At 39.1% G+C, this 17,649-nt stretch overlaps 1 protein-coding gene across 4 annotated transcripts in view; it reads left to right on the top strand.

Moving 5' to 3' along the window:
* GALNT7 (polypeptide N-acetylgalactosaminyltransferase 7) overlaps positions 1-17,649 on the top strand; it is a 92,380-nt gene that overhangs the window by 51,685 nt on the left and 23,046 nt on the right. For all 4 annotated transcript variants that reach the window (XM_088163590.1, XM_088163589.1, XM_014883978.2 and 1 more), the window contains 2 exons: positions 1,262-1,716; positions 16,138-16,304. In XM_088163590.1, coding sequence (XP_088019716.1) covers positions 1,262-1,716; positions 16,138-16,304 — 622 coding nt within the window. The remainder of the gene's footprint in view (positions 1-1,261; positions 1,717-16,137; positions 16,305-17,649) is intronic.

Genomic DNA, 17,649 nt, shown 5'->3' with positions numbered 1-17,649 from the left:
GCAACTGGAACAGGTTGTCCTGAGAAACAGGACAGAGGGATGTGACTGGACAAGCCTCTGAGAAAAACCCCATCTCACTGTGAACCTGCCTTCAGCAGGTTTGAATGAGTGCTATCCTCCTAATCTCAAAACTTTGTTTGATTCTGAGACGCTGCTAAAATGTGTGTTGTTTTCTGCAGATTTCTGAATGATCTAACATTTGTCCTGCTTAAAAATAAACAATTTTAGTAGGCTATCTGAACCTTCAGCAGCATTTGCCTGTCATACTCTTGGACAGTAGTATTGGAAAAAGTTGTGACTGTGTGTTTTGGAGTGCTTTCATGGGTGGTGCTGTTGTATTCTGGAGACTTCACACTCAGACACTTCAAAGCCTTTCTGTCTAGAGTCTTCCAAAATCACCCACCCTTGTTCTAACCCCACCAATCCCACTGATCACTGAAAATGCTGAGCAGTTTTCAAAATGCCAGTCTTTCTTCTCAGTAGAACTTCCAATCTCTTAGTATGGAGAGAGGAAGGAGCTCAGTAAAATTGTTGTAAACAAGGCTGCAGGAGGTGCCAGTGGCCGTGGCAGTTCTCTTCAGCCTCAGCACTGCCTCCCCAGGGAGGTCTGCCTGCGTCCATGCAGCTGATCTCATTTCTGCCTGCTGCCCCCAGTGCCATCAGCATCACCCCCCAGCTGTAAATAAGCTGTTGCAGCAGAGGAGGAGCTTGATGGGAGCGAGGTGGGGGGATGGGGAAGTGTGTGACGGGCAGGGATTATATGTGGCTTGCAGCTGCCACAGGTGAGTGTGCCATTACTCACAGATAGAGCACTCTTTCCCAGCTGGGGCTGTTTTTAGCCACCACTGAGACTATGAAAGTCTGAGTCACAGAAACCTCATAAACACCCCTGTCTGACAGTGGGACCAAGGATGCCATGTGGTCTGTGGCACTGTTTGCCTCCATGCCACCTTCTCCTTCATAAAACGCTCTGTCAGTGCCCTTTGTACATCAGTTTGAGCTACAGCTCAAGCTACATTCAGGTGAACATGTCCTACATGGGTATTTGGTCATTTCCAGGACCAACTCACCAAGGTAAGTGTGGACAACAGCTGGTGGTGTTCTTCAGCAGTCAGTAGCTTTAGTAAAAAGTGTTCATTGAGCTCCTCAACAGAGACTTCTCCATACTTGCTCAACATATATTTAGTACCAACTCTTAGAGCATTAAGCTAATGACTGTAACAATTCATATGGTCTGCTGTTTCTCTGTGTCTGTATATAGGATGACAAAGAAGCCAACAGACCCCTGCCAAACAAAGGAGACCATGGACTAGGAAATGAGAAGTTCAAACCTGTGGTACCTTGGCCTCATGTTGAAGGTGTGGAAGTGGACTTGGAATCCATTCGAAGGAAAAATAAGGCCAAAAATGAACTAAATCATCATGGTGTTGATAACAGGCAGCAAAACATCATCCAGAGGCAGTATCTCACATTTAAACCTCAGACATTTGTATACCCAGATCCTGTGTTACGACCTGGAGTTCTTGGCAATTTTGAACCCAAAGAGCCTGAGCCTCATGGAGTTGTTGGTGGCCCTGGAGAGGAAGCGAAGCCATATGTTTTGGGACCAGATTATAAAGAATCTGTTCAAGCCAGCATTAAAGAGTTTGGGTTTAATATGGTGGCAAGTGATATGATCTCACTAGATCGGAGCGTTAATGACTTGCGTCAAGAAGAGTAAGCAAACCTTTTGTTTTCTTTTAGTTCTCTTTTTATGGGATTCAGTCATTTGCTTTTCATATATCTGAATTGATTCTTAAAATATTATTTATTAGGCCACTTAAGGCTTGTACTGAAGGCATGAATGCTGTACTATACCATGTTTCCATATATTCTTAATGCTGTTGCAGTGATTCCTTCCATGAATACTTAAGCTGTAGTGATTTATCTCTGGAGTCATCTTAGTGTCTAATTGCATGTATTTGCATATTCCATGTCTAGCCATAGTCTTCATTGTCATATCTTTTCTTAATCCATAACTTCTTAAGATTTGTCTTCAAGAAGCAAGGATTATCTTTACTAGACATCCCTATGCTAGTTAGTTTATTCACTTTTGATTTACCCTGGTGCCTTTAAAATGGAGCATAAATAGAGAACAGAAACAAAGAAATACTGTTCTCTTTAAATAACACTGCCTAATGACCTGCAGTAACAGAAGTGTGGATCTGCCATAGCAAGGGTTGGAATAGTCGTCCAACAGTTTCTCACAACATTTGCCCTAAAGAGGAAAGCAATCTTAGGAAAAACATTTATTTACTTGCTGAAAGGATGTCTAGTTTGTTTTGGGAATATTCTGGGAAGTTACTAACATTTGCTCAAGAATTACTAGCAGGTTTACATAGTCTATTCTGACTTGATACATGTTGAAGCCAATTTTGTTCTTAGGTTAACCTGCATTTGATATAATTTTCCGTGTTAAATATCAGCTAGGAGCAGGTTTCTGAGCAAACTGATTTAATGGTAGGGCATTTTTGAGTCAGTTTTTTGGTTGGGGTTTTGTGGGCAGTATATGAAGTTAGATATGGTGTTAAGTACTTTGCAGTTTTCACTTTCCCCTCATCCCCAGCAGTGGAGCTGTGCTGATCCCTGACTGGGTGCCAGTCTCTGGGCTGTGTGTTTCCAGCTGTGGTAAATAATCTCTTGGTGGTTCATTGACGGGTTACTGGGGCTCTGCTCTGGGCTTTTCTGGTGGGTGTTTTTTTCATTTTGCAAGGTAGGAGAGAACTGGCCAGCTGTGGATCTGACTCATACCCCATGCCTGTGCAGCTGCTTGAATTTGCTGTGTGGTGTGCACTCATTGAAAGCAAATGAAGCACACAGAATGCACCATTTCACTTCCTTCGTGCTGTGTTCTTCAGGTGACTTACTAAAGGTTTCCACTTGCTGGCAGTCAGAGGAGAGGACCATGCCTGTCTGCTGTTGGTGGCAATGAAGTGCCAGCTTTCCTGGAGGTTCACTTTGTTTTTCTTTCTTTGCTGTGCTCAGAAGTCGGTCCTTCATACTAAAGAGATTTTTCTGAAAGGGAAGTAATATTGTGGATAACCTGTCTAGGTCAGCATTTTCTTTTTAGGAGGTTATTCCCTAGGCACTGCTGCTCCTGCTGAAGCATTTCTTCTCTCTGTAAGGACAGCAAAGCAGAGGTGGCAACGTGTCACATGCAGGTGGGACTGGGCTGCCTCTGCCCAGCTGAGTTGCCATATCTTTGACAGCAGAACTCAAGTACTCCCTCCCCTTCATTTTTACTCAAGGTGAAGGGCATCAGAGAGCACACGGTATCTCAAAGAGTTCCACACCTGTAACTTCCTGAAGTATTTTTGGCATAATCTCAGAATTTGTCTTCTGTTCTGAAGGATATTAATAAATAGATACTCCCAAAAAATGATAAAATACTTTGAGGAAGAGGAGGGACAGCCATGAAAAAATTAATTTTAGAAACTGTTTCCTTCAAGCATAGCTGTAGATAAGCCTTTGTGGAAGTCAAAGCCAGCAGCTCAAATCAGTTAGGTTTTAGTATTTAATGATTTAATGTTCTAAGCAACCAAATAAAACAGCATGAAAAACCATGTGAACAGAAGGTATCTTTCAGACAACGTTACATCCCTTTATTTTATGTATCGAATACTTGGGATGCTTGCAATTGCCTAAGTAGGTTAAAGGTTTATAGCTTCTGCCTGTCTCCTGGGAACAGAAGTGAGGGGAAGCAGTGTGAGATTGGCTGATATTGCTATATGCTTTCAGGCTCCCACATGCTCACTTTCCTGCTCACTCCCCAACACCAGAGAGAAATATGCAGCAAAAGGTAGCAGATTGCCTATTGGATGTACCATTTATTTTCCTCCCACTGATCTGTTTAAAAAGACATTTATGGCTGGTAAGCCACTCAACATTCACTTTAATCCTACCAAAGAGCTATATAGTAATTCTTATTGTTGTTGTTATTGTTAATAGTATCTAATGGAGGAAGATCTTTCTGGTAAAGACTGAATTATTTGTTCATAGATAGGTATACCTCCCTTTCTTCAAGCATCAGAATTTTGAAGTGTTACCCTGTGCAGTCAGATTTGTTCAGTGAAGTATGCCAAATGCTTTCCCAGGCTGTGCTAGCAAGAGTGAAATAGTGCTGCAAGAACTGTCTCTCTCAGCTTAAAAGCCATATAGCCTGAGGGCTTGTCCCTGCTGGAGGGAGAAGAGGAAAGAAATGCCAATAAAGGGAGATTCAATTCTGCTATGTTTGGATTTGACTTTGTAGTCTGACATGTTGCCAGGATGATTTGCCAGCTGGCTTTATTGATTTAGGAGGAGCTTTGCTGGTGATTCTGGGCAGTCTCAGCTGCTGCAAAAAAGCCTTAATTCTTGCTGTATCCCATAGAGAGGAATAACACTGGATGGTGTGTTGAAGTTTTTTTTCAGGTACATTAGAATATTTCTGTTTTGCCAGTACCACATACTCTTGGCTTGTGGATTTTAACCAACATATGTCAGTGTTGATGCCCAGCACTCGTGTTGACATACAACAAGTCATAAGTTTGGTTAAAAAAATCAAGAACGTATGTGGATATATAAAAGTCAGTGTACAAAATGAAGAAGATGGCTCATCTCACTGCAGTCTTTCAGCACTCTGCAAGAGGACCAAGGGGATTATGGTAGAGAAATACCTGTTTTCCAACTTATTTCTAGCAGCAAAGAAGTGGAGCAGGCTTAGCAGGCCTAAACTTCTGCATAGTAGCTGGATGAAAATTTTTTCTTTAATCTTGGTGATTTTTACCTTTTTTGGATCTATTTTTATCCTGATAGGTGGCAGCCCCTTAAGAGCAGCCATTTATATTGGATTTTACACATTATTCCTGCTTCCTAGCAGACCTGCAATAAAATTAATGTTAGCTTTTAGGAAGAATTCTATTAATTTAATTGCTCTCTGAATTTTTTAATTTTTTTTTTATATTCAGGAGTCTTCACAAAAGTAGAGCTGAAGTAAAAATAGAGTGATAAATTTTCTGGATTATTTTTGTTCCAAGATAAATACACCATTCTAAGGAAATAAAAAAGGGACCTAGGTTTGAGAGTGAGTGCTGTCAGGTAACAAAATGTGTCCTCTCAAAAAAAAACCCAAGAGATAACTGTAGAGAATTGCTGCTAGGAATAACAAGAATTGAGTTGTTTAACCAGTATAACGATCCACTTGCCCAGACTATTTTAAAATTTAATTTTTAAAATTTAATTTTTAAAAATGCATCTGTACTGGGTCTTCTGACCAGTGATTGTTTCTCTTGACAACTTTATCTCTGGCCAAAAACATATGCTGATGAGAAAACATACAAGAATAGATAAGTGTCATTCCTGGCAACCAGTACACTGGGACACTGGAGCCAAAAATTGCAACAGGGTTGTCATGCTTCAGAGACCTCTTTCTATGTACAGACTTGTCTTTTGAATGCATTTATAATCTTGAAATTAATGACATCCTGCCTCAGTGACTGCAGAATGTGATGCTTGTTTAACCTCTTCTCCTTGATACAGATACTGTTATGTGCTTCTGTGACTCTGCTGCCCTGTGATATGGGAATATCAGAGATAGCTCCATGAAGTTGCTATATAAATGTTTCATTTCCATCCTTATTATTCCTGCTGTTTTATTTCCCTTTTCATTAACTATGAACTAAAATTCTGAAAGACCTATCCACATTTGACCCCAAGATGTTTTTAACTTTTTTTTTCCCCAGTGGTAATGCAGAGTTTAGGATCTGTCACTGAGTGGTCTAACACTCCATATACAATCATTTGTGCTTGCACTGAGCTCTCCTGCTGGCTCATTTCCTTGATTGTGTTTTTGAATTATTCTGCAGCTGTTTATAGTCATTTTAATTGCAACTACCAAGAACTTTGCTATTGTTCAGGAATGACATGGAAGAGGAGGTGGACTGCTTAGCTCCCAGCACAGTCATTCATGCTGCTAAAGTCGCAAACTTGCTTACAATTTGGAATTAATTGACTTTAGCAGTTACTAGCTTAAGAGATCTGCCATACTTTGATGAAGAATTGTGCCATAAAGAAAGCAAAGAACCTCATCAAATGCTTTGGAAATTCAGTTACTGTATTAATAGCCTCACTCATGTCCACATAATTTTTGATTTCTTCAAAAAATGATTATATTTTTCCGTGGCATGACTTTATTTCCATAAAAGTTGTGTCTATGGTTATCAATTTTCTTACTTATTACTAGCTTCTATTCAACACAGAAGTCATACTTAGTGGTCTGCAATTCTTTAGAACCCCAGAACTCTTTGATAAAAATTGGTGTTGTATTTCCCCTATTTGATAACAAGGCTGGAGTCAGTACACTACAATCATTTGTCAATTCATGTTGCATTGTTTAGGAAATACTGGGTTTATTTTTAAAAAGGCAATGAGGCTATTCATGGCAGAAAATTCCATAGAAGCTATTATGCAGATTATCTGAAGATAGGAATATTTAGTAAGAAGTATCACTGTGTACTTGCCCTTTTATTTATTCTCTTCTCAGGGTATGTGGTGTTGGGCACTGCTAAGAGTTCAGCGGAAATACTTAATTTAGCTTTCCTGCTTCTGAAGTGATCTCTTTTCATTTTTATTATGTATCAGCCCAACAGATTTTCTGGCTGGCATCCTACTTCTGGTGTTTGAAAAAAATATTTCAATAGCAGCTTTCATACTTCAGTGAGCTATTTCTCAAACTTGGGTTTTGGGGTTTTTTTTTTACTCTGTCTTATTATTTACATGCACTTAGCTTCACTTAATGCTCATTTCTGTTTCCCTTGTTTGGACACCATTTAAAGAATGTATGTCTTGCTGCTAACAGCATCTGGTTTTTAATCATGCTGTGTTTCCCTTCCTCACAGTTCCCCTTTTCAAAAGAAGGTGTCTCCTGCCTGTGTCTTCTGTCAGGTGCTCTGATTCTTCCATACACATCATGATTCTTCCATGCAGAGGTGCTGCCTGAGTGTTTCTTGGATATCCAGTACTTCTGTGTGGTTCTATTGATAGCTTTCCCTTGACCTTATGCTGAAAAACAATCGTGGCACATTTAAACTTTAGTAAACTGGCTCTGAGCTATTCTAGCAGAAGCAGTCCTTCATGGACTAAAGTTAACTAAAGTTAATCAGTTCAAAAAATTTCACTCGGTGTTAATGAATTCAAGGTCATTGTTTCCTGGATCCTGCTTCTTGAAGGTGAGCCAGAATTTTAGTCAGTCCTCAGGAACCACTGTTGAGCACCAAGACCTTGTAAATATGGTAGAGCATGTTCTCACAATGACATCACAAACTTCTTCAGTGCTCTCTGGTGCCATCCACCCACTCTCATGGACTTGTGCTGTGTGTATCCCATTTGCTGTGATATGTCCAGGGTGGTGGTCCCTGACTCACCTCTGTGGTGGATATTCTTTCTCTTCTGCCCTTGGACTCAGGGACTTGGGAGGTGTGACAGCAAACCTTGCAAGTAAACAGTCTAGCAAACCAGATGTTGAATGTGTTGGTATTTATGTGTCCTTTGACACAAAATTTCATCTCTTTTATCAGTAAACTCATGTTTTCTTTAGTTTTTCTTTAGCCTACAAGCTCTTTTCTTTGCGCTTTCCTTCTTATGAGTTTCTACAAAGCTTTGCCTTTAATGCTCTCTTCATGGGCTCAGGCAATATTTCTGTACTCCTTCTAGGTAGCCAGTCCATGCCTCTACCTTTCCTACTTTACCTTCTAGAGCTCTTGGTGCAGCCAGGTGGGTTTTCTGCCATGCCTGTTTGACTTACTGCATGTGGGAATGGATGGCTCCTATGTTTTGGGGAGGTTTTCCTCAAAGATGCCATTCCTGGGCCCTTTTTGACAAAGTTATAGCACCCAAAATCATTAACTTCTTATGTCAGATATAAGGAGACATGTAAATAATGCATGGGAGAGTCAAAAAGGGAGAGAAAGCTGCCTGATGGACAAAACCATTGATGACCACAGCTGCAGAGCTCTGAGAAGAGGCTGGTTAGTGTATGGCTTACAGGAGCTACACCTGATTACACAAGACCAAAGCAAGTGCAAGGTGTTCCAAGGAACCTGTATTCAGTATTTCTAAAGATACTTAGTTGCAGTAACCTCTTTTTATACTTCTAGCTCAAAAGCACGAAGAATCAATGTAGGTTTTCCTTTTTGAAGTCCACTTTCACAGTAGAACACTCCAATCCACACCTGCCATTTTCATTCCTCTATTTTGCTGGGTTTGAGACATGTTTATTGCACTTTTGAAGTCAAGAAACATTCTCTTACAGTATATTTTAAATGATGCACTGTGAAACTCCCTGTTCCTCCTATTAACAAACTTGCACTACCGTAGAGCCCTTAAGCCAGGGATGTTCGTAGTGCTGATCAGATTTCATGCCAGGGTAATTAACTGTGTTGGCTGAAAAAAAGGATTAGAGCTCAACATGCTTGGCTCAGGCTTGATATGGTGTTGTTATCCAACCCATGGAAGACTTGCTTACAAATTGTTCTTACTGACCCAGAAGGTTTTAGTCTTATGACTTTATTAAAGCTAAATTTTTTTTGACAGCTTCTTTTTACAAGTTTTGAAGGAATTTTATCCAGAATAGCTTGACTGGGAAAGGAAGCATCATTAATGTTCATGGCATGAGACAAATTAATCTCTTGCTGGATTTTTTTTTCAGTATGACAATAAATAGCTGCTGTCTACTCATCAGAGTGAACCAGAATTTCAGCTGCATCACCCACACACATCTGTCAGTATGATTGCGGCAGAATAAATATTTTTAAGTGTTTTTTCCTTCTGTGGATTATCCAGTTTGAGTTTTCCTTTATAAGGACATTGTTGCTATTACAGGGCATAGCCCTTGGGCCATACAAATTTGTACTTGAATAATTGGATCTGTTGCCACAGGTCACCTTTGACTTCAAACAGAGCAACTGGCAATGAGCTTTTGTTGAAAAACCTGAAAAGGTAACTCTTCCTTGCTTGAATACAATGTTATGTTCATACAGAAACGTATTTTTGGACAACTTCTTTGCAGCTCATTTTATAGAACTAAAGGGAATGAGAATTGGCTTGTTTTTTAAAATTACACATGTACTTTTGAAGGGTGTTTGTATTTTCAACTTTTCAATTATTTTTAGTATTAAAAAAGGAGGGAATTCTTGCCAAAAATAGACTTCTAACTTTACTGTGTGTACATACATGCAGGGCTGTGTGATAGTAAGTCAGAGCTGTTAGTAAAGATATTTTTTCTATCATAGTTTGATGGTACCAGCTTGGACCTTTTTCATGGTCCAAATGCTATTAAAAATTTTGGATTCCATAGAAAATTGTTAGTGTTACCAGAGTAAAAAAAAAAACCAAAATCTTTAGCTTTAACTAATTACTCAGGGTATGAAATAAGGCAGATGAGTCTTGGCTCTTCATTAAAAATGGACAGTCTTATTACTCTGGGAAAATAACATAAATTTAAATATGTTCTCTTACAGTAAGTAGTCACTTGTCCAGTCAATCTTGTTGTAGCTAAGAAGATTGAATACAAAGGCTCTGGAGTGGAGCCTGCTTTCTTCAGGAATGTGATTAGTTCCTTAATTATAGCACTTTACAAATTACAGATTTGATACTGTTAAAAGAAAAAGGATTTCAGTAATTACTTTTCGTATCTATATCATTGGAAACGAAACACTAGGGACTTGGTTTCATTTCACATGTTACCTTGGGAAAATCTTTTATTCCAATGCCACATAATACAGTGGAACTGTTCTATAACAAAGAAAACTAGTTGTATAATGTGCATATAATTTTTTGTGCATCTCAGTGAGAGCTGCAGTTGAGAATCAGGTGAATTATAGTGGTCACACTAAATCAGGCAGGCTAGCTTTCCACTGCACATTATCAGCTGCCTTATTGCAGGCAAGACTCCTGGAAGAAAAAAAAAAGGGTGTTTAAATTGCAATTAGACATGTATTGTGAAAGCATCTCACGTGGTCAGGAAAGATTTAAATTCCAGGCATTCACCTTAAAGCAGAACCCAGCATTTTCTGTTAATATTTCAGGTCCCGGTAATGAAAACTACAGAGAAAATGAATCCTTTGTCTCTTTAGTGTTGGCTCCTAGTGTTGCAAATGTTAAGTTTGAGGGAGAAATAATTCACCTGAAGAGTACAAAGAGGTTGACAGAGGCACCAGGTGTGCTATCTGTAGTTGGATTTACTTACCTCTCTGTGTGTGCATCTGAAATGAGATGACCAAGCTCTGAACATGACTTCTTATTCAACAAAAATGTATGTATAGAACAGCACCTGGAGTATATTTAAATTCTGACTTAAACCTTCACTTCAGTGGAAGGGCAGAGAAGAGTGTGAGCGATTTCCTGCAGCTGTTCATGTAACCCTCCAGGTGACAACTTGCAGCCTAGAAATTCTGGGGCACATGAAGCAATCATTTTGTCAAATGAGTCGTAATCTGAACGTGAAACTAAGAAATGAATTGCACTCCTTATGCTCTGTCTTGTTCCTGTTAACCAGACTGTACTGTGCTAGAGCATTCAAATAAATGTGCATGATAACAAGTTATAATGCAGTCCAGGTGAGCATGGGTAGGAACTTCAATAGGCATGTGCAAATACAGTATTTCCGTGGGACTGAGCTCACTGCCTGAAGTTTCTTTCTAGTTGTTTATTACATTAGGTTATGCCAGTAAAAATTTGATAAATACCTGCAATACCTACAGTGTGTCACCAGACTGCAGAAGGCCTCGAGAGCTGTGATGTCTTCCTCCCTTTAAACCAAAACAGGAAGGGCTTTTGCTCCATCTCCCTGTATGGGAGTTTCCCCTTCCCTAAGGAAAAGATTTTATTTTACCCACCTAAGTACCCCAGCTTTCCTCGTCTGTGGTGCTTATTGCTTCAAATTTTTCAGTGTTGGATAAGTGATAGTACAGGCAAGAATCTTGTGATTAGAAGAATTGCAAAGGTTATTTCTTTCATTCTCTTGTTATCCCTAATGTTGGGTTTCTATGCAAACGTTGCCCTGGATTTGGATCATGATGTTTTCAGAGGTACAGTAGATATAGCTTTTGCTTCCAAGGGCACTAATAATAAAATGTAGTCACATAGGAATGGAAATGGGCAAAGCTTGTAGCTATTTTTAAAATAGCAAATGCTGTTTCAGCATAGGTTTAAGCTGTTTGGTAGTGTGTAATAGAGGTTTGGCTGCTGTCTGCCAAAGGGAAAAAAATTATTCAGCTGATCAATCTGTCCTTCTTGGGTTGTCTGTTTACCTCTGTTTCAGAACCTCTCTTTTCTAAGTCCACTACTATAATCTCATTTTAACGTTGCTGGTGCACAAAAATGCCCTGCAAGGCTTCACAGGTAACAAATCCAGTATTAGCATTGGATTTACCTAGTTGTATCCTAACAAAGAAATGCCCAGTTCTGTGATCTGTTTCTGTCTATTCTGTCTACTCTAGACTTAGGCAATGATCCCTCTGACTTGCAGGTGTTAAGGAGCCAGTCTCAGCTATGACCTTGGTGATGTCAGCCATACAGATGAGCAAACAGTTGAAGGTGTTTTGTGGAAAAAAAATCCCATCCATCTTCCTGGGGGTTAGATTCAGTTCACTGCAGTAGTCGTAATAAATTGGTGGTCTAAAATAAGAAGGAGACCTGAATTCAGTATTAAAATTATGTACACAGCATGCTGTCAGCTGGATGCCTGTCTCCTTGTAAGATAAGAATAGGACTTATTAGAAAATGGAAACAGATCTCCTAACTTGTTTTTGGGATTTGCTTGTGCTGGACTCTTTAAAAGATTTGAGAAAAATACATGCGCTGTAAAGCAATTATAATAGGTAATAATACAACTCTGAATTTTATACCACTTTAAATGTGAAATAAAATTTAAAATAGAGTTTAAAATTGTGAACAGTTCTATATTAATGGAGAAGAGAAATTCTATTTTTTAGTGTTGGTTATGATTTCAGGATAAATAATAAATTGAGACCTTCAGCTTTGTACTGATTCAGGTCCCTCATCTTGCAATAGCTAATCAGCGTTTTAGGAGCTTCTTTGGTTACTGGAGTGATTACAGGAATGTGGTAGCAGCTGCCTTCCTTCTTGGAGGAATCTCTGCTGTTACATTTTGGCCGTAGCACACAAGTACAGTGCTTTAGAATCCACTGATGTGTCCTGATGTGCTGATGTGTCCTTGGTATGTGCAGGTGCAAGTCAGAGAGCTGACACGAGGAAAATAGTATCAGGATGGAGAGTCATGATATAGTCATGATACCTCTTACTTCTGGAGCTTAGATGCTGATATGCTGGCAAAGTCAGGGGTTCAGCATGACAGGAGAAACACTTCTGTTGGCTCAAGATCTTAAATTGCCCTCTCAGTATCTATCTGATGGGGCTCACCCCTAAATTGCTGTCAAGGTGCTATCCTTTTTCAGATGTTGCATTTTGTTTGGTGGTTGGATTCCTCTTCCCGGAAAAGCAGACTCCACTTCTGGCTTTTTTTAAGCCTGAGGAAATTTGAGTTTGTAACTGCATGTTGAGAGGTAGCTAACAGGGAGTCTGCACGGCCATCCCAGCCTTGGACCATGTACCCACAATCATGGCTGTGGGGCCCCAGCACATCCTAGGAGCAAACCAATGAATAGAGTACAGAGCTGTATGAGCAAAGTTTCCCCAAGCCAAGGAGCACTCCAGGCCAGATGCTCAGCTTCTTGTGCAGAGGGTCCCCTGTAAAAGCTCTCCTCTCTGCTGTGGCTGGTGCACAGCTTTGTGATTGAGGGATAAGGGACCTTGGCGTGGCACAGCCTCCAGCACAGCTATTCCCTCCAGGGGTGGAGAGGGAGTAGAACTAATTCACATCCTAAGTATGCAGGCTAATAGAAAAAACATTACTCACCCTGTTTCTCAATTAGATCACAACTGTGCCTTCTGAAGGGTTTCATCTTGCTTCGGTGATGAGTCAGTCCTGTTTTTCCCCAGTAGTACCAATGCTGATTGCAGAATGGAAAGTTTTTATTCATGGACTGATCTGAAGGTGCTGTTTCCTTTTACCCATGAGTTCCCCAAGGAAAGGGAACACAAAGAGAGCAGCTTTCCCCTGCAGCACTGCCCAGGGAAGGTGTTGCCAGCCCTTTGTAAATCTGTGCACGCTTGTTCCTCTTTCCCCACGCAATAACTCTTGACAGAGCTCGGGAAAAGTGATGTGAAATGTCTAGAGGCAAGCCTGGCTTAAGGATGCTACCTTGACATTCCTGCGTATCTGCTGCAATGTGCCACCCTCTCAGCTCTATCAATAAGGATTCAAAATACCTTTGTTAAGTGATTTTGTTTACTAATTTGGTGCATAGTGTATTGCCAGAGCTGGCCTGCAGGCTGCACCTGAAGGAGTACTGTGTTAGTATGTGGGCAGGGAGTGAAGCACCCAGGGAATGAAGCTAGAGGTTGAAACATTTAAATCCTCTTTGTCACAGACCCTTCTGTACTTTGAATCTGCTTGTGCCAGTTTTCAGTAGCTTTCAGGTTTTGCCTAAACATTCATTTACTCTCTCTTTTAAAAATGTATCGCATTCCTGGAAATTTAGGCATATTTTTTTGCCTTTTTTAGAGCCTAAAATCTACAGAGAAACGCATACTGTAAGGAAAGCGCATTTATCTTTTCTTGGTATGTGGTTTGCCAACCACTGGATGTCAGTGCTGCTCCACTGAGGAAAGGCTCCACTGAGGAAAGCTTTCCATGCTTCCTTCCCTGTAGATGTGAAGGAAATGAAAGCTGAGGCTACTGGCTTTTGTTGCTTAAATACCTGAGCAACATTCACATTTACTGAAAAAAAAACAAACCTGCCACAGAGATTAAAACATTTAATATCTGCACAGATCTAGAACAACTTCTATATTTCAAACCTCTAATTCTCAATTCAAGATGAGAAAGAAGACTGCACAGAGGTTACTGCAGTCTGTCAGTGTCTATGGACTTGATGAGTCGGTCTGTGGGCTGTCTGGTAAGTGAAATAAAGTGTCTGGAAAAAGCTGGAAGCATGATCTTACTAGAGATATAAACGTAGTGTTCCACTGCTTGCAAATTTAGGAACACCTGATTTGAGGAGATTTAAGTTGGCTATGTAGCAAAAAGCCTGTCTAGACCTTTGGGTTTGTGTTTCAAAAACGTATTAAATACTGATCTAAAAATGCTTATAAATCGTTCGTAGATGTATTGTTCAATTCAGGCTTTTGTAATTATGCAAAGTTACTTACTGTCCTTCATTCTTATGCTCTTCACCATTTTGTTCCTAAACATGACTAACCTATACTGCAGGAAGAGGGAGAAATAAACGATGAAAAGATTTGAGTTCAAGGTTTTGGTTTTGTCCTTGAAGGCAGTCTGAAACGTTGTAGTTTGTCCTTCTCCTTTTATTCAGAAATCAGCAAAAAGGTTTCCTAGCTAAACTGCTGCAGGTGCAGGTCAGGAGCACAGTGCAAGCTGCATCAGCTCCTGCCTTCTCCTTTGAGACAAAAGGTGCTGTTCTGCCACCTTGTACACAGAGCTCTTGGATGGCATTCAGCTGGTATGCTGGTTTTTTTCAAAGTATAACATCCTGTTTTCCACATTTAACATAACCAGATCACCAAAATTAATACTGCGAATATATGTGTGAAGCAACACTCTTCTGTTATAAATCTGTTATTAAACATATTAAATCTTCCTTCTACACAGCCTGCTTGACACACCTAGGTAGGGTATCCATTTTATCTCTGCAGATGACTGAGTGTGTTGTTGACAGATTAAATGCTTGTGCTACAAATGGAAGCACTGCAATGTGTAATCAGCTGAGATCTGTGGAAGGAAGGCATCCGTGGCCTAAACCTTTTAAACAGCCAGTCTAGCACTTTTTTTATTGGTAACTATGATTAGCTGCAGCTTCTTCAGGCATAAAAACTATCGAGCTGAGGAATTTTAGTCAGTAAATTTGTACTTTTAGAGATTGTGCTGTTTCAGAGGTTGCTTACAGCCTGCCTAAGAAACTATATGCCTTAATAGATAAAATTTTGTTATAGTCTGTTTTGATTCTGTAATTTTCTTCTCCCACGAGAACAAAATTAATAGTATATTTCTAGCAATGTCTTTGATTTTCCATGAGGTGAGAAATGCATATTGATGGCATTGAGAAGTGAGATGCATCCTTCACTAGAGAAAGTCTTTAAATACCTATGGATCTGTTAGGCGAGTTCTTTCCATGTTTAACTGAATGTCCTTTCAGAAATTATGGTGATCTCTGATGATTAAGGTAATTCTTTTCAAAAGCAGCAATGTTTCTGTGCATTTAAGTTTTTTGTTATATAAAGAGAACTATAACTAGGGAAGTTTGTGCATCTGTACATTTAGAAGTTTTTTGTTTGTCACTAATAATTTCTTAATATGATAGCTGTCTTTGAAAAGTCAGAATCTCTCTATTAGAGACTTTATTTGCTGAAAGATGAAAAAGGGAAGGATTTTTCCCATTAAAATCAAAAGTGCTATGTTCAGTGATAGGAGCTATATTATTATAGTTGGAAAGGGAGCTAGTGATCAGCTGGGTAAACTTCCAGTTAAGGAAATACTTGGACTGGTTGTAGGGAGACTGTGAGTAGTCTCACTTAGGGATGCACTAAGGGAAATTTAATTGCAAATTAAATCCATTGTTGACAAATGTGATTTAGAAGTATTGGAAAGTGTGGAAGGTATTGGAAGTATTCACACTGCATGTTTCTAAATCATATCTAACTGCTTAGGAAAACTGTCTGCACTATTTTTGTTTGGTTTTTTTTAATCTCTCTTTTTTCTTGCATTTTTTTTTTCCTCCATGTGCCATATCTTTCAAGGAAGGAGCCCATTGAAATTGGACCTGAGACTTGTGCTTGGCAGTCTGCTTTTCTTTTTATTTTTATTTGTATCTGTATCTGTGATGCACTTGAGCTGTATTACCTTCTATATCCTGTCTCTCTTAAATCTGAAGCTGTCAGCGAAGATTTCATTTGCACAAGGATGCTGTTAAGCAGTTCTGTAAATCACAGTCTGAAAACTAATAAAATCAATTCTATTTACAGATGCAAATACTGGCATTATGACGATAACCTGCTCACCTCCAGCGTTGTCATCGTCTTCCATAATGAAGGGTGGTCCACACTCATGAGGACAGTCCACAGTGTCATCAAGAGAACACCAAGAAAATACTTGGCAGAAATTGTTCTGATTGATGATTTTAGCAACAAAGGTACATTGAGAATATTAACACCCTCCTTGTAGAAAAGAATTTTTTTTTTTATTTTCCTGAAATAGTTTTCTTTTGATTTATTATCTGCCATGGTTTGAGTTGACTATGGGAGAAAAGATTGCTTCTTCACAGTCCTTCGAGTTCTCTACTGCAGTTTTTGGGTAGTATGTAGAAGAAAGTTGGGAGAGCCAGTATCTCTCTTAGCTCTTGTGAAAACAAGTAGTTTGAAGAGTATCAAAGGAGTTAAGCCTGTTAGGAGTAGCAAGCTTCCTTTATTGCATACAGGAATACAGATATCTATTTTGTTAACTATAATAAAAATATACCTAGGCTATCAAATTATTCTGATTAATTTTCAATATCTTTTTAATTTCTAACGTCCTTTTAAAATTAAACATCACATTAAGCTGCTTATTGTTTCTTATTGAGAGGGGGAAGCTTTTAAGAATTTAAATATGTTTTAATTTCTGCCTTTCTTTGAGTCCTGCATATCAACATAAGTCCAGAGATTTTCTTCTTCCTTTGTAATTTACGTTCTAATCTTGGTTTATAGTCAGGATGCATGTACTTGTACTTGTTTTATAAATGTAAGCATACACTGTTTGTTTTTTTTTCCTTTCGGTGTGGATTGTCAGTGTTAATGCAATACAGGGCTGAATGCAGGGGGAACTGAAAGTGGTCTCCTAGAGATATAAGTTGATTGAGACAGAGGAAAACAGACTGATTTTTAACTTTAAACAAATTTCAAAGTAGTGTATCAAAGCTGCACGTTCTGTAAGATTTTGTTGCAGCATGGTTCTTGAATAGATGTTGACAGAGAAAAGGAGTAGACACATAAATAAAAACATAATTTTGACTGGGTGGGATGCCAGTCTCTTCTAGACGATGTTGATGATGGCTTTGAGCAAAGGTAAATTTGGTGAGAAGCCCAGGATACCCTCATCTTTGTTTTCATAATAGCTGAATTGTGTAGTGGAATAGAAAACAGATGACTGTTCTGAAACTCTCCTATTAAGTGATCTGGACTTCTCCCAGTTTCAGTCTTATGGTAGTTGTTTTCCATGGGTGTATTCACTACAACTTTTAAAAATTAAGTAATCATATAGTTGAGGTAGCCTTTTTTGTTCATTAACCAGTATTAAAAATAGTTTTTGTGTGTTATTTTTTGCATACCTGTAGATAGGTAGGTATCATTTTTGCTTTGGTGTAACAGGAGAGGGCAAGTTACCTGTATTATAAACTTGACTACATTTGGCTTAGTCTAATAAAGATACTGAATGCTAAATTATAGTCTTCTGTATCCTTTAACAGCTGTTGAGAATTTGGCTTAGATATTCACACATGC

Source organism: Sturnus vulgaris, chromosome 4, assembly GCF_052056855.1.
Source record: "Sturnus vulgaris isolate bStuVul1 chromosome 4, bStuVul1.hap1, whole genome shotgun sequence".
In the NCBI taxonomy this organism is placed as follows: Eukaryota; Metazoa; Chordata; class Aves; order Passeriformes; family Sturnidae; genus Sturnus; species Sturnus vulgaris.
Note: the sequence above shows the minus strand (reverse complement) of the source record. Positions and strands in the feature narration are given on the sequence as shown.